The 19,156-nt window shown below is 37.4% G+C and overlaps 7 protein-coding genes and 2 non-coding genes across 9 annotated transcripts; 6 read left to right on the top strand and 3 right to left on the bottom strand.

The window, feature by feature from the left end:
• Window positions 1–387: 387 nt before the first annotated feature.
• SOCG_16249 lies at window positions 388–471 on the top strand. Its single transcript has one exon. It is a non-coding gene; the product is annotated as a tRNA-Tyr (tRNA).
• A 709-nt stretch (window positions 472–1,180) lies between these two features.
• SOCG_03823 (cargo receptor for soluble protein) lies at window positions 1,181–3,324 on the top strand. The gene has a single exon (XM_013163733.1). The coding sequence runs from the start codon at window positions 1,360–1,362 to the stop codon at window positions 2,266–2,268; it is 909 nt and encodes a 302-aa protein (XP_013019187.1). The 5' UTR covers window positions 1,181–1,359; the 3' UTR covers window positions 2,269–3,324.
• On the bottom strand, window positions 2,602–5,296 carry SOCG_03822 (Rik1-associated factor Raf2). The gene has a single exon (XM_013163732.1). The coding sequence runs from the start codon at window positions 4,749–4,751 to the stop codon at window positions 2,811–2,813; it is 1,941 nt and encodes a 646-aa protein (XP_013019186.1). The 5' UTR covers window positions 4,752–5,296; the 3' UTR covers window positions 2,602–2,810.
• Window positions 5,136–5,217, top strand: SOCG_16248. The gene has a single exon. It is a non-coding gene; the product is annotated as a tRNA-Ser (tRNA).
• Window positions 5,297–5,483: 187 nt separating the features above from the next.
• Window positions 5,484–8,901, top strand: SOCG_03821 (inositol polyphosphate kinase). Its single transcript, XM_013163731.1, has one exon. It carries the CDS (start codon window positions 5,614–5,616, stop codon window positions 8,596–8,598), a length of 2,985 nt encoding a protein of 994 aa, XP_013019185.1. The 5' UTR covers window positions 5,484–5,613; the 3' UTR covers window positions 8,599–8,901.
• Window positions 8,902–9,265: 364 nt separating this feature from the next.
• On the top strand, window positions 9,266–15,282 carry SOCG_03820 (exocyst complex subunit Sec8). The gene is made up of 10 exons (XM_013163730.1): window positions 9,266–9,485; window positions 9,529–9,578; window positions 9,624–10,218; window positions 10,264–10,370; window positions 10,411–11,309; window positions 11,353–11,527; window positions 11,571–11,709; window positions 11,752–12,196; window positions 12,240–12,470; window positions 12,516–15,282. The coding sequence occupies exons 1-10, from the start codon at window positions 9,323–9,325 to the stop codon at window positions 12,922–12,924; spliced, it is 3,213 nt and encodes a 1,070-aa protein (XP_013019184.1). The 5' UTR covers window positions 9,266–9,322; the 3' UTR covers window positions 12,925–15,282.
• Window positions 13,016–16,455, bottom strand: SOCG_03819 (ubiquitin-protein ligase E3 Brl2). Its single transcript, XM_013163729.1, has one exon. The coding sequence runs from the start codon at window positions 15,218–15,220 to the stop codon at window positions 13,175–13,177; it is 2,046 nt and encodes a 681-aa protein (XP_013019183.1). The 5' UTR covers window positions 15,221–16,455; the 3' UTR covers window positions 13,016–13,174.
• Window positions 15,641–17,119, top strand: SOCG_03818 (calnexin independence factor Cif1). Its single transcript, XM_013163728.1, has 2 exons — window positions 15,641–15,958; window positions 16,010–17,119. The coding sequence occupies exons 1-2, from the start codon at window positions 15,956–15,958 to the stop codon at window positions 16,961–16,963; spliced, it is 957 nt and encodes a 318-aa protein (XP_013019182.1). The 5' UTR covers window positions 15,641–15,955; the 3' UTR covers window positions 16,964–17,119.
• On the bottom strand, window positions 17,079–18,325 carry SOCG_03817 (stress response protein Bis1). The gene has a single exon (XM_013163727.1). The coding sequence runs from the start codon at window positions 18,283–18,285 to the stop codon at window positions 17,200–17,202; it is 1,086 nt and encodes a 361-aa protein (XP_013019181.1). The 5' UTR covers window positions 18,286–18,325; the 3' UTR covers window positions 17,079–17,199.
• Window positions 18,326–19,156: the final 831 nt, after the last annotated feature.

Below are 19,156 nucleotides of genomic sequence, written 5' to 3'. Positions count from 1 at the left end.
CTATTAATAAATAAAATTCTGACCAGGTGAATTTGGAACCGATTCGTCATTTTATCTTTAGTTTTTTTTTCTATTTTCTTTTTTATTTTTTTTATTATAAACGGATTTTAGGAAACCTCAAATTCTCGAAATTTCTTATTTATGTTTAGTTTTACAACTCATAAAACGTTCCACACCAAATCACACCTACGCAACAAATTCTAAAGCACTACGGCACTTAGAGAGAACCTCTTTTTATGTATTTATTTTATTTTTTGAACAATTTCTCCTTCCTATAGTTACCGCCTGCCACAGAATTTAGTCAAATCCTAACATCCAACTTCTTATTTACTGTTCTTATTAATCTCTGTTTCAAATAGCTTTATAATTCCTAGCCTACCAACAGTTCTCTCGATGGTGTAGTTGGTTATCACACCCGGCTGTAATGTTCAAGATACCGGTTGGTCGCTAGTTCGAATCTGGCTCGAGAGATTTTTTTTGGTTTTCCTTCGTTGCTATAGAAGAATACTACTGTTGGCAAAACTAAAGAGCAGAGCGTTGAAAGAGGAATACTCCTCCTTTTTTTTTTCTTTCTCGTTTTTTTCTTTCTCGGGCTCCAATTCATTTCGATCAAAGTCCAAGTTCAGAGGTTTTGAAGAACGAGTTTAGGACGTTTCTTTCAAATATTCGAGCTATAGACAATCAGCTCATGTGTTTATCCTGATTGTGTTTAGTTTAGTTCATACAATTTCCTTTAAAGGTCCTAAAGCATACTTTCATGAGAGCTACATTCGACACTTCTCAGCAGATATCACGACGTTAAGACAATATTATATTATACCATAATCGTAATAGGAAGAAGACATATGTTTCCTTTGCATCCAGTACAGTGCATTCGTCTTTCTACGAGAGCTATTTCATAACTATTGATTTGTTTTTTTTTTTATTATTTCAAAAGGAATCCGGTTTTCTATTTTTGTACAGCAAAAAGTCGCTTCCATCGTATGGAAAGATATCGGCGAAAGTCAGCGGAAAACCGCTTCAGGAGATGCAAACCGAAGCAGTGAAACTGAGGTGAATCAATCAAGATAAATAATTGTCTTTAGACTAGTTTTTTTTATAAACTCTACAATAGTTTCCTTCCCTCTCCCATCGGTTCATTTAAGGAGCCGCGTTAAGCTAGGTAAGAATGCCTTATATGACGATGGGAACAACAAGCCAGGGATATGGTGATCATCGAAACTTACGCTTTTCCTATACTCAAAACACAAAAATAAAAGGTTGAAACAAGCGTTGAAGAAGGGAAGTTTACCAAAGATATAGGATATAGTAATACTAAAGGGATTTAATCAACTCAGGTGCCGATAGAAAGAAAAGAAAATGACCTCACGTGCCCCATATTCAACAATTCCTTTGTCGGTCAATCAGGAGTCTTACGCATCGCGCGCAAACTATGGGCTTCGACAAAGAACAATTTCAGAACGTGCCTCTCAAATTGTAGAACAAGCAGAGATATTTTTGGCGCCCTTAGGTCCCTATATGCCTGCTTTGGGTCGATTCCTTATTGTTGCTACTTATTTTGAAGATGCAATCCGAATTGTTACACAGTGGCCCGATCAGGTCTCTTATATGCGTGATTACCGCCGCTTCCGTTTCGGTACTGCCCCTTTTTTGCTTTTGCTATGCGTAGTCCTCATGTTTGTTGGTTCTACAATGGTGGTATTTAGAAAACGTCAAGTTTATGCTATTGGTTCTTTATTGTTTGTTACCCTTTTACAAGCTTTCGCATATGGATTACTTACCAGCGGTGAGATGTTCTTCCGAAACGTCAGCGTTATCGGTGGTCTTTGTCTCGTAGCTAGCGATACCTTTATCCATCGCCGTCTCAATCGTTTCGCCGGATTACCAGCCGTTTCAGAGCATAACAAGCGTACTTATTTCCAACTTGGTGGTCGTGTTTTGCTTATTTTCATGTTTATTGGCCTTTTAGCCAAGGAAGGAAGTGGCATCACCTACACCCGTATCTTTGTTCATTTGCTCTCTGTAACAGCTTGTACAATGGTTGTCATCGGTTTCAAGGCTAAATACTTTGCAGCTATCTTGGTTCTAATCCTTTCAGTATCCAACTTTATTATAAATAGTTTTTGGTCCATTCCTAGAAACAGCCCTCATCGTGATTTTTACCGTTATGATTTTTTTCAAACGCTTTCTATTATTGGAGGTTTGTTGTATCTTGTAAATACTGGTCCTGGTAAGTTCTCTGTTGATGAAAAGAAAAAGATATATTAGAACCGTTCTTCTTCTATCCCCTGCGCATGACTTCCTTCCTATCACCAAAAAAACCAGTATTGTGTTTAATGCTCCCTCTTCATAATCCTTGCCCAATTGATGGTCTCGTACTTCCTCGGCATGCTTGTCAACCGTAAAATAAAAAAATTACACGAACGATACCGCATGACCTTATGCCGCTTTTCAGTATTTCTTTTGTTGGTATTTACCTTTTTTTGTTTGACTTATAACGCCATCTATACGTATATCGTATTCTTATCTACAGCATTGAGATTTCATGTTGGTTGCTATGTGCTTTTATGATTCTTTGGCATCCACCTATTTTTATATGGTCTAGCTTTTGCTTATGATTATAATCTCTCTTATCCGACATACATTAATTCAACATATATATCTAAATTTCCTCTATTGACCATAAACCGCTTCCCTTTGAGGATACTTTTTATAATTACCGTATCCCATTGTAGCCAAATCTATTAATAATAATGTAAGACTGCATTCACTGACATGTGTGAACCGTATTCCGCCTACTTGATAGGTGATTACATTTCATGACTCGCCAATTCAATTTCCTCATTCAAAGTGCTCATGTTATCGGATAATCCACGCAACACAGGTTCGGATTTCAAATGGCCTCGCAAATGTACATAAACATGAGGACTGGCCTTTAATGGATTCTCGTTTACTGAATAATACAAACAACATTGTACAGGACAAGTCCAAATGCCTGAGTGCTTATCAGATTCCAACCGGACAGGATAGACTTTTTGCAACTCACAAAACATAATTTGCCGTTGTTTCTCAGCTTCAACATCCGAATATTGAAGCATAGTCAAATTTGTTGAATTCGATGAGGCCGCTCGTGGGTTGAAGGGTATAGAAGTGGAAGGAGCAGGAACCGTTGTCGTTACTGGGAGACCCTTCACGATATTTGAAAAGGTATTCTTCTTGTTAAGATACACCTCGTCCCAAAGATTAGGAAAATTACAGCGAACATCCGGATATAATTTTTTCCACAACTCATATAAGTAACTATAAATTGAGAATACCGGCCAGTAGCCAAATTCATTTGAGAAGTACTGTAAAAATTCGGGAAGAATACTAGTTAATAGATCTTCAACTCTATCTTGCTGCGTAGCATACTTCATACTTAGTAAACGCACGTATTGAGCGTACGAATAATCTGCACCTGGCAACCCAAGACTTATTTGTCTAAGGAGAAAGTTATACAAAAACAGAGAAACTTTGCTAGTGTCTATTTTCTTTAAGAATGGATCGATATCATCAATTTCGTTTTCCGACTTGCGGAAAGAATGATCGACCCATTGGATACGCTGTCGACAACGCTCCCGAAATTGCACTCTGGCTTGATTTATTGTAATTTGATATCCAATAGCATGTTTCAATTCGTTAAATAAAATTGATCCTCGCCAGAAAGGTGCAGAATACATTAATTGCAACAATGTTTCTCCATGCCCGACAATTCTTGTTTTAGCTTCCAAGGTTGTGGTATGAAAATTCTGAGCAACAATTTGGGATGCATTCTCAAGAGAAATTGAAGAAAAGTTAGAATTTTCTTGTGCTGCTTTGATTCCTTTCCACAGGGTGATAGCATCAACGTTTGGATCGAGAATCCGAAGACCAGGAAGCCAAGAGTCATTGTGAGGGTATCGTATAGGAAGTGTTTGCACAGAAAACTGTTGTTGGTCTATGGTGAGAGGCGCTGAGTGAACAGGTTGAACAGGTTGAAAAGCCAAAGAAGGCGGTTTCTGAGTTTCCAAAAGTTGAAGGCCTTGATTCTCTTTTTCAGCAACCGATGATCGCTTGGTATTTCTCCGCCGAGAGCGAACACTCTGGATATTTTTATGGATTTGATATATGGTATGTTCATAGGAAGAACGAATCCGGTGTAAAAAGGGTGATTCCGCCCATATATGAAGAGAATGACTGCTGGTCATTTGCGACAAGAGAAAACGAAGGTGTTTTTGGATTAATAAGATAGCATGGTATTCGGATGCACAATTCATTTTGTCCGTTACAACGGAAATGTAGCTGTCATAGTCTTGCAAATGTCCTCGTACCATGTCTTGCTTAAATTTATCCTTTAATACATAGAATAGTCTGTTTTTTTCCAAAATCTGGTCAAAATACGGTTGATACTCAGTTGAAGAAGACAAGATAACATATCGACGATTCAATGTCGGAATGTATATCCTCATTATTCCTTCTTTAAAATCGTCATTCAGGCTGTACATCCAGATCGGTGATATTTTGATGGAATGACCAAGAGGAGTGGTATTCTCTTTCCGACGTTCATTTTCCTGTGTATTTGCTACCAGTATTCCCGTCAAAGTAAACGGTCCGTACTCAAATACGTCCTCTAGGTCACACAGCCTCCCGTGTTCATTTGTTACAGTAATCTGTTCTAACCCATGTGTTTCGCGTTTATACAAAGACTTTCTGCTAGTCGGTGAAAGTCTCATTTTCCTACCAGCAACTCCTATACCATTAAAAGTAAAGATTTCCTTTACATAGCTTGCATACTAGTTTCTATTGGTCCCGCTAACATATGCGTTGTAAACAAGAGAGCCAAGTAGAATGAACAGGAAACACAATGGTAAGCTCTCGTATGTGGTTAACGAGCATGAGCGATGCCAATCCAGTTCATAGTCAGTGTTCGTTTCACGTGAATACGAGTCGTCCTATTCTATTCCCTAAAAATTTGTATAACTTCTTAAGTAATTTTACGAAAAGCGCTTTCATCCGATATGACCTTGTGTTTTCCGTGTCAACGATACTCAGACCTTTTTCTTCATTTCATACCTAATAACATACATATCTATTGTTGCGAGTACTTTCAACAGTTAGACACTATGCCTGAGTGGTTAAAGGGATAGATTAGAAATCTATTGCGGTCTCCGCGCGCAGGTTCAAATCCTGCTGGTGTCGATTTTTGGATTTTTTCCTTTAGTCATTTCTATGCATTAAAAGAATACCAACTGTTTTTATTTTTTAATTTAAAAACGTTTTAGTAACATTATTCTGAGGAAAATTGACTTGTGCTATTTTCTTATGAAGTCCACTTAGTGATACTGTACCCAGGATCGGTAACAAGGATAACGTAAAGAATCCACGATTGGTATGGTACGGACTTGTAACGTGCCTAGCTGTACCCCCACTTAAGTAAAATGTTACTCAGACGTAGCGAAGCTTGATTCAAACAACTTACCAACAACCAAACGCCTCTGAATGAAGAAGTAAACAAACCAACTCGTCGAATTTGGGGTTTAGAGCCGGGATATTACAGCAGAAATTGCTTAACAATAAATATCAACTTATGAATTTATGCAGAACACATCAAAGTGTTACCTGCCAAGTTCGTGTGGTGGTAGAGACGTCGAATATCCAGAGAGAAGAATAGAGAAGGTAAAATGCCTAGAAAACGGTTTCCGTGCGAAAGAAATGAAAAATCGTGAACGAAATTCGGATTTTTCAGTGCAAAAATCTAGACACCCTTCAAAGGTTTCGTCTTCAGGTAGACGACGAAGTGACCAGTTTTCAAAATTTGAATTCGATAACAATGCTCTTAAAAATTTATCATCCGATCATCATGGTTTTGTTTCTCCATATCCTCCCCGTCCGCAATTGAATGAAGTACAATCTCGCACCGCTCCACTTAGTCGACGTTCTTCCGATCACTATCGGCTACCTAGTCCTAACGATCAAGTTTCTTTTCATGAATCTTTAAAAGACCTTTTGCAGGCCTCTGATTCTGCTGATGTGCACCGCCAATCCCCCTTCTCAGTTACTGAACCTTCAATCCAAGTTCAGGAGTCTTCGTTGCTGGATCCGGATGCAAACGATTCTCAAACATCCCAGGACGTTCATCCTGCAAGAAAAGCCAGTAAATCATTACGCGTATTTGCGTCCTCTACGTTAAATACTAATGATGGCAATAATAACACCTTGCATCCTGTTCCTGAGGGTGATTCTGTTGGACGATCTTCTCCTGCCATCCCTGACCAATCCACAATTTATTCTCATCAAAACTATCATTCAAACTCTACCCCCGGTCTTCTTGAACCCAACGTAATTAATACAAATCCTCAAGATTCTTTAACAACCACTCCCAAGGCTTCTCGAGGTCGTAAAGAGGGATCCACCAGTTCAAAGACCACCGCTACCTATATTCCTCACCATCCCTCTACTAGATCATCTCAGCATTTACCTCTTTTACCCGATGCATCTTTTGAATTTGATCGTTCTCTATCTCGTCCTCGTTCTAGCCCTCTATCCACTCCTCGTTCTTCGTTTTCCTCCAATTCATCTTCTCCCCCAGATGAGAATCCTTTTTTTAATTGGAATGTTGATTATCCAATCACCGTCCAACTAGAACCTTTTAAACATCAAGTGGGCGGTCATACAGCTTTTTTTCGGTTTTCTAGAAGAGCTGTCTGTAAGCCGTTGACTCGCAATGAAAATACTTTTTACGAAACTATAGAGACTTGTCACCCCGAATTATTACCGTTTATCCCTAAGTACATTGGTGTTTTGAATGTTACACATACTGAAACAGATCAGAGTAAAGAAGATACAGAAGCTGGTGAAAAGGATCAAGACGCATCCAAGTCTTCTTCTAAAACCCACAAAAAGAATATATATGGGCAATCTCAAAGTCAAACCTGTGGTTACATTCCGGAAGTCAGTGTAGAACAGAATCGACACATTTTTCCCGAATGGATGCTGCCTGGTCACTGTCGATATGATACTGGAGGAAGCTACCATAACAAGTCCAGTTCTTTGGACGATCGGCCATTGTCTAATAGTACCGATTCTCCAGAACCTCGAAAAACACCTTGGGGTACCACGTTAATCAACAGAAAATTGCGTGAACAAGTTTTAAAAGAGGTTTTTGCTCCAAAACATGCTCGTCAATCACTAGCCTCTCGCTACAAGTTACGGAATACTCATCGATCTAGCAGACCCTCTGTTTTCAGAGATAACACTGTTAATGTTTTCCCTTATGATAATGTTCCTCGTTCTAGACGAAATTCCGAGACTGATCCCAACAAGAGTTTGTCCTGTAGCGTAGAGGATAAGTGCTACGACATGTGTACAGCTGTTGACGAGGAAAATGAAGAAATGGACTATGATCCTTTAAATAAGCAAAACAAAGGGACTCGAAACCAAAGACGATATTCCTCGGATGCTGTGTGGGAAGAACCAGAGTCTGACGAATTTCCCCGCTTGTCTGAGATGTTGGGCGACTATGAATGCAAACCAGGTTTGCCGAAGTCGTCTAAGTACATTGAATACTCTAAAAAGATGCAAGCCCAGAAAAATGCATCAGAAGACCCGATATTTGCTATGGATAACGAAGATTCGTTTGAGGATCCTCCTCCACTTGAAGCTGTCGATAATAATTCTACAACTGATCGAGCACATAGGACGACTTCATTTCCAGTGCTGTCAAAGGCATTACCCGAAGAGCATGAAAAATTAAAACAGCCGAAAGAGGATCCTGATGCCTTGAATAGATCAACTCAAATAGAACGCTATATTGTTATTGAAGATTTGACGAGTGGAATGAATCGTCCTTGTGTTTTGGATGTTAAAATGGGGACCAGGCAATATGGTATAATGGCTACTGAAAAAAAGAAAGCATCTCAAACCAAGAAATGTGCTATGACTACATCTCGTGTATTGGGTGTCAGAATTTGCGGAATGCAAGTGTGGCATTCAAATTGTCAGTCGTACACATTTGAGGATAAGTACGTCGGTAGAGATATAAAAGCGGGTGAGGAGTTCCAGCTTGCATTGATGCGATTTTTAGGATGGATGGAGGACGATGAGGATAATGAACACGTACTAATACATCATGTCCCTGCTATTTTAAGAAAATTGAGACATTTGGAACAGATTGTTCGGTTGTTGAGAGGTTCAAGGTTATATGCGAGCTCTCTTTTATTTATATATGATGGCGAGCCTTCGCCGAGCAATGGATCTAGTAGTTCATTAGATCATGAGGGCGCAAGTGCGAGAGAAATCGATATTAGAATAGTAGATTTTGCGAATTGCGTATTTGCGGAAGACAAAAATATGCTTTCAGATGCGACTTGTCCTCCACAGCACCCTGAGTCGTACGACAAAGGATACGTTCGAGGTTTACGCACTTTACGCCTGTATTTTTCTAAAATATACCGAGAATCGAAAGGAATGCATGTTGCTGAACGAGGATATGAAGATAATTTTACTGAGGGTTGCGATGAGCTTGGCGAAGAGCTTGACTTTCCTGATGAAGACCCTGCTTGTGGTGATGCTTCTACTTGAGTGTAATTTGATTGTTGGTAAGAGTGGAAAAAGATATCGACGTTTTTTGGATTGCAATTTTGTATATGACGATGGTGAGAAATCAGTAACGTATTGTCATTGGTTTTCTCTGTTCAAGCTAAAATATCATCTTTTAATAACTTCTAATGCGAAAACTTATAATATGATTGTATTTATCGTTGATTTATGTCCATTCCCCTCCTTACGTGAACGTTACGGACAAGTTGATTTCTTTTGGGCAGATATGAGAGTTGTAAATATATATAAAGTAGGTTAGGCTATGATAACATGAAATCTATCACACTGTCTGGTGATTTTTTGTAGCTTTGTTCGCATGCCCATACATTGAAGTCTTCTCTTTGGTAACATTGTTTCGTGTTGTTTTCGTAGTACTATCTAACTCTTACGCTGTGAGTAATTTATCCCTTCATTGGTTACTATTTGGAAAGGAAAAATCTATAAATTACGAAAATTTAATAATAGAACACGAGAACATTTTTAATATTTCAATCCAGGACTGCCTAGGAAATAAACTGATTCCTGTTTGGTGTAGTACTGGGATTACGTATACTGCCAAAGCGTGGTAAATGACCAATTCGGAGTGCAGTTTAAGGCGTGCTAAAGCAAATAGTGTAGAATGCTGTAACTTGACATTTCATTGATATACGCCATTTCTTAAAAGCGTAAATAAAACCTCGTTCTAATACAAAAGTTATTGGATTTGATGGATACCAGATTTTATTCAAATTCCAAAAAGAAAGGGAATTCTATCAACAGTCATTCAAGATTAGTGTCACCTGAAAAGCATGGAAACTCCAATTCAGCACCAGATCGCGAAAGGCGAGGTGAAAGTGCGATGCGTGGAATGAAAATGCATGATTTAAAATGTTTGTGAATATTGAAATCAATATCTATCTAACTGAGTATTAGTTTTGGTTCAAGAAATCGAGGATGAATGGAAAGATCTATGCCGTGAAGATGTAAGAATCATACCTGCTGAAGCAGTGACTAACGACATAAAACAGTATCGTCCTATATCTACTGCTCTCGAGTTACTAGATGAGGATTCATTTGGTAGAGATCACAAGTCTTTCTTACGGGTATACGATAGAGTGAGTTCTTCTTTGCAAGCTGTCGCAGATCAACACAAAGATGATTTTGCTCGAAGTGTGTCGGCATATGGAGAAATTATTGATGGGATACAAAGATGTCTTGTTAGAATTAATACTTTGAAGAGTTCGCTGGAAAACTCTAGGCAGCATATTGGCGTTGCCAACGTCAAAGATCTACAACAAGTAATGACAAGAAGCTCACAGCATCAAAAGATTATAGAGATCCTTAAGGAAATTAACGAGGCAAATGAAGTGTTTGAGACAACCCCAAAATTATTACAAGCTAAGGATTACTATAATCTTTGTAATTTAGTTCATCGCGTTCGAGAACGCTTAATGCATCCAGCATTCGATGGAATTTTAGTCGTTGAACAATTCAAAAGTCGTCTAATTGGGTTGATATCTCATCTGGAAGATGTTCTATCGGATGACCTTATTTCCATCGTCTTTCTTAAAAAACCTTTAGCTTATCCCATCATCTCTGCTTGCAGCTCTAGTTCTTTACGAAGTATGTATTTTTGTCACAATGAACGTGCGTTTTAACTTTGTTTAGTCTCTGAACCTCTTTTTCTACGTAATTTTTTAGCCGAACCAAAAACCGTTCTCAAGCGTGAACAACATGAACAACTTAATTATTTACGAAAGTCTTTATCATTGGGGGTAAGAAAGATGTAATGATACAAAGGTAGCTAATTTTTAGCTTCCAGAGTGTGTTGAGATGAAGTTTGGCCAGGATAGTTTTCGTGATCTGCGGATTATCTTAGAATCTCTAAATTTACTAGGGAAACTACCAAATGCAATATCCGCACTAAAATCTCGTACTTCTGCTGAGATTTTTTCAACTGTGGATACTGTATCTCGTGAGTTTATTTCAAAATACGCCCTGAGTACCAAAGATACTCACGGCAGTAACCTACCTGGCTTTTTCGCTGAATTTGAATTAAGTGCTGAATCGTGTACCAATGAGAAAATTTTGTCTGACTTTTTTGAAGAGCTGTTTCTAAGATTCAGATGCATCGTTATGCATCATCGCGGTGTTCACGAATACTTGATGAGCCCCGAAACCCAAACTGCTATAGGCGCTTCTCAATCCCTTAAATCCAATGGTGCCACTCATAAGCATTTCGTAGCACCGAAAAGCCCCGAAGTTGAAGCAACAGAATTTCAGCCTTTTACTTATGAGCCTTTAGTGCAAGCCATGGAAGGTGAATTGAGATTACTGCTTCGTGATTACCTGTTGTCAAAAAATGAAACTGCAGAGAAGATTGGAAATGTCGAACATAGCGATGAGTTGTCTATCTACAACCTTCCAGGCCAAAACCAGGTGGATAAATTATTTGATGTTACAAACGAGGTTGCCGTCGAAAATGAAAGTACTTTTCATAAATATGTTAGTAATTTGGTAACATCAGTTGCTCCCAGCTTTTTAGCTAAGCGCTCCACTGCTTCTGTTTCCACAATTGAGCTTTTTTCTGGTTCAAAGGATATTTCTCGATTAGCAGGTCACCCAATTTTAGTGAGTCCATCGATATTTCATGCTTCTTCTGTGCTTTCTTCTACGGTGAGCTTTTTAGAAGATGCAATCATATACCTTGAAGAGTATGTCAATTTTTCTATTAGCTTAAATATACTAACGGCATAGTTCACACTTCTCTCGAAAATTTGCGGTCAATTTTCTTACAGAATTTTTGCAAGTTCATTACGTACCACAGCTATTCCGTTTTATGACTAGTCATCTTGAAAAGATATTCTCTGACGTTGATTCTTTTCGTGTATCTTCGAATTGGCGAGAATATTCCAAGTTCCCCATATTTAAAGTATGCGAAAAATTAACATATTCATCAATTGCTAACCTAGCAGTGCCATATTAATGTTGTTGAATATTTACGAGATTTGCAGGATTATCTACCAACTATGTCCTTAAATCTAAATGAGTTTTACGATTTGCTAAAGGATCTCTTAAGCCGTTTTCAAGTCCGATGCGCAGAATACATGTCAGGTATGGTGGTATTTTTTGTAAATAGAGTTATTAATCATGTAGACATATGTCGATCCGCCTTGTTAAAAGAATACAAGAAGTTTGATGATGAACATGAAGATATCGATGACACTCTCCGTTTCCGAATGTTACATGATGATCTAATTTATCCGCAGTTAATAGGGCTTATGAAAAATTGCAAAAGGGATTCGACTAACCTTGATGAAATATGCATGTCTGAAAACAGGCGATTGCTGCAATACGAAGGTCAGCTAATTGCAGACAAGAAACTGCCTGTCTCGGTGCTTAGTGAGGATTCAGATTTAATCGAACTACTGTGTTACTTCTACAATTCTATGGAGTGGGTTCTTCAAAGATGTTTTTCAATTTATCTAGAACGGGACGATTTATCTGATATTTTGCGTCGATCCCAAGTTAATTTAGACGGCAGCATTATACCATTTTCAAGAACGGACTTTAGTCCCACTGAAACCAATTCACTAGAAAGGTTTGTTTACAATTTATAAAAAATCAAGCTGACCCTTCGAAAGTGTTTATGCAGATACTTTTGACAGACTTCAACAAACAAAGTTTGATGCGCTACTATTAATAAGAATGGAGATACGATTACGATATATGAATACTTTACAGGAAACTGTGACCCTCCCTGATTATGTCGTTGAATACAGAGGCCGACCCGATAGTTCTATTGTACATTTAAATGCCACGATCGTGTCAACAGTTTTAAAATTAAAGAACTGTTTACCTTCATGGGAGCACAAGTAAGCCTTAACATTTTATATTCATTCCTCTAACTTAACGTATAGTTTTGTAATCCATGGAATCAATGGTTTTTTAGATTTCTTGCTTTATGCGAAGTTTTACAAATTAGAATCCATGAATCGAGGCGCATGTTTGCAAATGCTCAAGAATATGTCAACCATGATACAAGTGCTTAAGTCTCTGCAACCCAAAGTGCAAGATGTTTCATTCCCAAAGGCTTCCAAAGTGTTTGGAATTTATCAGAATGGTGCCAAGAAGATTATTGAACATTTTATGGCTACTCCTTCCATTGACTTAATTCAAGACGTGAAACAAATGGTTCGTATTTATTACCAGAGATTAATGAAGGATGCCAATAAAAGTGGAAGAGAGGACCTACAACGTCAGTATTCTAAAAAAGTGGGTATGATAATGACCCAGTTAGAGAATGCTGTTGTTGCTGATCAAAAATAAACCATTGCGTTTATTATATAGACAGAACAAAGTTAATGATTCACGATTATTACTCGCGTTTGAACAAACGTAATACTAATTAATTATACATATCACAAGTTTACATGCGATGCACATGCATATTTCTAAAAAAGAGTAATTAATTATGAAATCCTAAATAACCCCCAATTCAATTATTCACAAAGGGTGAACCAATGACCATTATGTTTCTATACTTTACATATTAAGCATGTACAGTACGACAAGCAAATTATAATTGCATAGGAACAACATCCGAAGCTCCAAATCCCCGGCCACATATAGGACAGCGTCTTTGACGTGTTTCTATTCTTTTTTGAATACATTCATAACAAAAAGCATGCCCACACAGTGATATTGCTGAATTTTTCCAACGTTCAAAATTGCAAACAGAACATTTACACATAGCTCTATACATCTTCATTTCCTCTTCGGATGAAGATACAGCACTGTTGTTCAATTTTTGCTTTTGCCATTCATGACGTTCATTTCTTTTTTCCAAGGAATCAATATTTGATGATAGCATTGATGACTGTTCATTCAAATCGGTTAACTCGGATTTCGCCTTTTCAATTATTCCCTCTAAATTATTCACCTTCTCTTCTTGGCTAGCTATCGAAAAATTATGAGTTGCTTGTTTAACTTGAAACTCAACCGAGTGTCTTGAAGACGTATTTCGAACCTCCGATAATTCAGAGATACTTTGTTCTAATTTCACAATTTCCAAGGTAATCAAATGTTGAGAATGTAACATTTTAGAGGTAAACTCATCCGTTTTCTTGTATTTTTCACGTAATGCTTTAACCTCGGCATGTAGACTATCTCCAGATTTCATGGTAACAAAATATTTTTGCTCTGCTTTATCCTTTTCGAGTTTATATCTATTAATTAATTCTTCCAAGCGCAAATCATTTTTGTTTAAAACTTGTTTATTAGCTAGGCGGAAAGCCCGCTCGGTATGAGCCAATTCTTGAGTTAAGAATTTCGATAACTCTTTTTGAAAAAGCAAAGATTTCTTTCCATTTTCTAACTTAGTAGTAACAGAATCTTTTAATGATTCCGTCTTTTTCTTGGTTTCTTCCACCTGGAGATCTAGTTCCTTAAGTTTATCTACTTTTTCGGTTAAGGAGCCAGCTTTCTCATTTAGGCCTGCTTGTTTTTTTTCACTTGCTTTCAAAAGATCTTCTTTAGCTTGTGCAATTCTACGTTCATCTTTCTGAAGTGCGGCAATTTGCGTGTCTAAATCATACAATATGGAATGGTAATGTGACCTAGAAGAATCATCGAAGTTCCGTTTCTGTTGCAGAAAAAATTCTTTATCTTCAAAACATTCGTTATGCAATTGTTGAAGGACCTCGTATTGAGCGGACGTCAAAGTTACAACGTGCATTAAATTCAATAGTGAAGGGCTTTTCTGGAGATGTTCCCAGTCAACACTTCCAAGCTCATTTTTTCGCTTAAGAATGACATTGTCAATCTCATTCAATTTGGAATCCATAGAAGACATCTGCTGAGAATATAAATTCATTATGACTTGTTGCTCTTCTTGTAGCCGGGAAAGCTCTTGCAACTGAGATTGCTGCCCCAAAGCTTCACCAACAGAAGTACCGTTTTCCATTCCATTTTTTTGGCTTTCCGTTTTCGCAGAGGGATGCGAACTTACGGATTCATTAATGCATCGTAATGTGTAACTACTAGACCGCTCGGGAAGTTTAAGAGCACTATGCAGGCGATCTTCTGTAGATTGGATATCGTTCATTACTCTTTCTATTTCGGAATCAAGAGTCTCTTTACGTTCACTTAATTGGGAATTATCTTTTATGGGAAAAGTGAAAGCAGACTGAGAATCGGTTGATGAAGATAATTTCTCCAAGATTTCTGAAGTAAAAGATTCGTTTAAAATTGCTCGAATTGCAGATTGGTCATTTTCAAGCGATTTCTTTATATGTTCCATGTCAGGAATCTGCTCCAAGAGCGCAATCGACTGTTCAGTCCCAAAATCAGCAGACTCGCGATTTTGGAAAATGCTATAAAACTGTTGAGCTATTAGAGGCCACCAACTGAGGAGAAACGCGATGTGTCGTAATTTATCATAGAGTATGGTCTTTTGTTTTTCCAAGCTGTTGGATGACGCTTCATAACATCGTCGGCTTGTTTGTAGTTGTTCCAGAAGGTACTTTTTTGAAACCTTATTTACCTCATAATAGTCATCCTCCTGCTCTGAAAAACCTCGTTTTTGATGAAGTATCTGTCCTGCACCAGACTCATTTTCACTCATTGTCAACCAGTACAAGCATTAATAAATTATAGTTTGTGATAAATAAAAAAACCAATACTCGAAATCTTGTAAGTTTCGTAACGAGCGAATATAAATCAAAAAGACAGATAGTTCTTATGCGTTAATATCTCCCGAATTCGAAACGATTGCAGTATAATTATTTCCTTAATAATCCTTTTCTAAAAGTTATAACAAATCTTAATATTTAAACCAAATAAAACCCAAACAATTCACGTAAAATGTTTTCATCAACTTTGCTGAGGACGCGTAACGGTTACCTTGTCAAAACATTTAACGAACATTTAGGATGTAGTACACGATGCACGAATATTCAGCGCACTAATTAGTCTCGTTCCGTCGCGGTATTCTAGTTTCGTATTATCGAGTAAAGACTATGATATTCATAGAAATGTAACATTGGGGGATTTTCTTTGACAAGTTTATAGAAGAATGTAGACGTTGTGAATAATTTTAAAGAACTAAAGAATCAAAACGGATATGCTCTTTTCGTTCTTGATTTATAGTAAGGCGAGATGGTGGTTCATAATAGAAGCAGCACAAAGGGCAGAAAAAGAAAGAAAAAAACTGAAGATTCTTAAAGAAAATAAAAATTTCTTCTTTTGTTTCTCTTCAATCTTTTATTACAAATTGAAACTGTTCGGTTTAGCTGAAAATCCTTGCATTGTGAGTTTAGCTTGCTAGCCTCCATAACAATTATTCAATATACTCCATAAAATGGTAAGTGCATAGCAGTGATGCTTTGGAACAGGAAAGTTAACAGTTGTAAAGTCAGAAGGAAACGCACAGGAAAAAAAGATTGAGAATGAACCTGTCAACAATGAACAGGAGCAAAACGAGCCTCCTAAAAAAAGAAGGAAAGAAGCCCGAGCAGAAAAACTAAAAGCCCAAAAATTGGAGAAAACTCGAGAAATCGTTGAGAAGCAACGAAAGAAGAGGATTAAATTGGAAGACGTGTCCTTGAAGTCTCTGTCCAAATCGATGAAGGACGACTCAAACAGCTCTGAACTGAAAATAGAAGAAACAGGTTGTTCAAGTCAGACAAAAGAGCAGGAACAACTTGGTTATCAGATGGGTGATAAGCGGGGTAATCTATTATTGTACGCTTTAGATGAAACTGCTGGTTCTTCATTTACTAAAGAATTGTTCGGAACTATTCAACAGTTTCTTTCTGCTCAAAAGCAGGAACCAAAACAAACCTACTATCTTTTTGGAACGGATTACGACAAACGAGGAAAATCACTAATTAAATCTGCTGATACTGTTCGTTCACTTGCGTATAGTGAGTTGATTCAAAAATGCTCTCCTTTGTTTCGGTTTGCAAGTGGACTCTTAAGTGCACATACGCCCAAATATCATGAGTCCTTACTAAAATTAGAGTTGGCTCCTCAACAAGCACGTTTCGGTGCTTTTCCTAACTTTTCTATCCGTCAAATTGAAGCTGAGAATAAGGTATCCATTCCCGTGTCTGACTCATCTGTCAAGTATGGGTTTACAGTCATTATCGTTGTTGGTGATTTACAAGATGTGGAATTAAAAATCCCTGCAATTAAGCATTCTGTTCGTTTACATGACGGAATCATTCTAGTCCTTAGATCTTCGCTCCTCCATCAATGGTATTCTCTCAATAAGCCAGGAACATTCTACGAAATGAGGCTCTTTGCATTTTCTTCTCTTTGGGAGTCAACACAAAACCATTCCATTGAATTTCAAAAAGAAGAGTAAGCGTTTATAAGTCTTACTGTCTATAAAAAGGGAATAATAGGGGTTTTGGTATAAAAATTCTTTTGGTAGTTTAATTTCTCTATACAAAAAAACATGGTGAATTTATTTAAATCTGATTTTATTTTTATCATCAAACCTAATTAAATTGACCGTATATCAATCCATTTATTTACCAAAAATGAGTTGCCTATAGCACCATTCTATCCATTCATTCATTACTTGCTCATTATATTGTTTTAGAGTCGTTTAGTCGTAGTGGGATCTTTTGTACGAGGAGTAGGTGTCCAAGAAAACTTTGGAATTGAAGCTGTCGTTAAACGACGATGCAGCGGAGATTCCTTATTGGGAGTTGTAAGATAGGATTGGGCTACAAGACGCCTAGCTGCTGGCGTCAATGTAGACAGCCTAGAAGGAAGTCTAGTAGAAGTAGCTGACGTGGGTTCTCCGGAACTAATAGAATTTGAAGGCACATTATTATGAGCTTTTAGATTCTGAAGTTGCATTTCATGCAACTTCTCTCTTCTTGAAGTCTCGGGAATATAAAAACTAGTCGATGAGTTTCCGGATGCATACTTATAATTTGAGCCGATTAATGGATATCCATTGATTGAGGCTTCACGCTTATTAATAGTCGGCTCTGGCAAAGGTTCCTGGCTGGGTGCGTTGGCTTCTTTAAGAAAGTTATCATCAAGCCGAGTGGATGAACTAATGATTCGTTGATGCTGGCTTCTTGCTTTAGTTACAGCAGATTTCTCTGAGGTTTGAGGGTAAAACATTAACGAATTTTTTTGCTTAGAATTCCAAGTCTGAATAACATTGGGTCTTTCTTTCCATGCAATTGAATTCCTTGGCTTTATTTTTTCTTGAGAGGAGGAAGCTGCACCCATTGATTTTTCGTCGAGCTTCACACCATAGCGCTTTTGGAGTAATTCTTTTCTTGCATCTTTCTCAATAAGGAATAATTCAGAAAAGGAAGCATTATCTTCAGAAGTAAACTTTGACTGGTAATCAGCAAGTGTTAAGTCTTGATTATTATGCTGAAGCTTTTGCACAAGATATTCATTCTTTGGGAGTAATGCTACCTGTTTATGAACTGCGTCATTTTTTTCTTGAATAGTATCGTTTTCAAGCTCATTACCAAGACCTTCCACATCAGCTTTCATGTGAGAAAGATCTGGATAATAGGTTTTCTGAATTATAGAATTCAACCCTTCGATATAGTCATCTTCTTCAATAGCAATGGGTTTGATTTCACTCGAATTTTGATTATTTCCTTTTTTAATTACTTGGTTATTTTCATTGCTTTGTTTTATCAAGGACATGAATTAGCTGTAGTTAGCACGTTGAAGAAGTGCATCCATATGGTGTTCTACAAAATAGCTTGAGGGCACCTTTACTTGTTTCAAAAAAAAATGGTTAGAAGAAGAATAAAAGAAAGAATATTAGGGTTATTCATCTGAAGTGTAATCGCACAGTATCCTCATTAGAACCGGCAAAATTAGTAGTTTAAAAAAAATTCTTGAAATATTGACATTACTAGCAGTTTTAATCTTTCAAGGAAGAATGCAAACACTTTTTAGCGATTAAAAGGATAACTTTGTTTGGAAACGATATAGGATTACTTTTAAAAGTATAACTTCCATCACTCTTACTTTCCAGACGACTTTTTTATACCCATTTATACATACAAACAATACCACGTCCACTTTGTACTGCTTACAAGAGGATAGGTACGATAGGGAATATCAACTATCTAATGCAGGAAGTCCATTGTTCTATAAATTTTCAATCCTGGCCATTACTCATACGCACATAGTACATAAAACGAGTCCTTAAAGCTTCCCGTACGCAGCTACGAGGGCACTGAGCGACTCGTCTAGTCTGTCATCATGAAAATTCAGTGGTTTCTTTATTTCCAAACCCAGAAAGCACTGTCTAATCTGTACGTACATTCACATACACTAGCAATCAGTCTTGGTATTATTAGTTACTAGCTACTAATTAAGAAGCTGCAACTCATCTGCGCTTATTGCTATCACTCAACAGATACATTAAATTTGATTCTTTTATTTCTTCATCGCGTTTAAATCCTCTTAAATTGGACTTTCGGACATTTCAATTTCAGATACCTCTATACCACTCAATCCATCCTGTCTCATAAATATTTGGGTAAATAAACAAAAAATGCATAAA

This window comes from Schizosaccharomyces octosporus (assembly GCF_000150505.1).
Source record: "Schizosaccharomyces octosporus yFS286 unplaced genomic scaffold supercont6.2, whole genome shotgun sequence".
Lineage (NCBI taxonomy): Eukaryota > Fungi > Ascomycota > Schizosaccharomycetes > Schizosaccharomycetales > Schizosaccharomycetaceae > Schizosaccharomyces > Schizosaccharomyces octosporus.
This window is presented reverse-complemented; position numbering and strand designations above follow the sequence as displayed.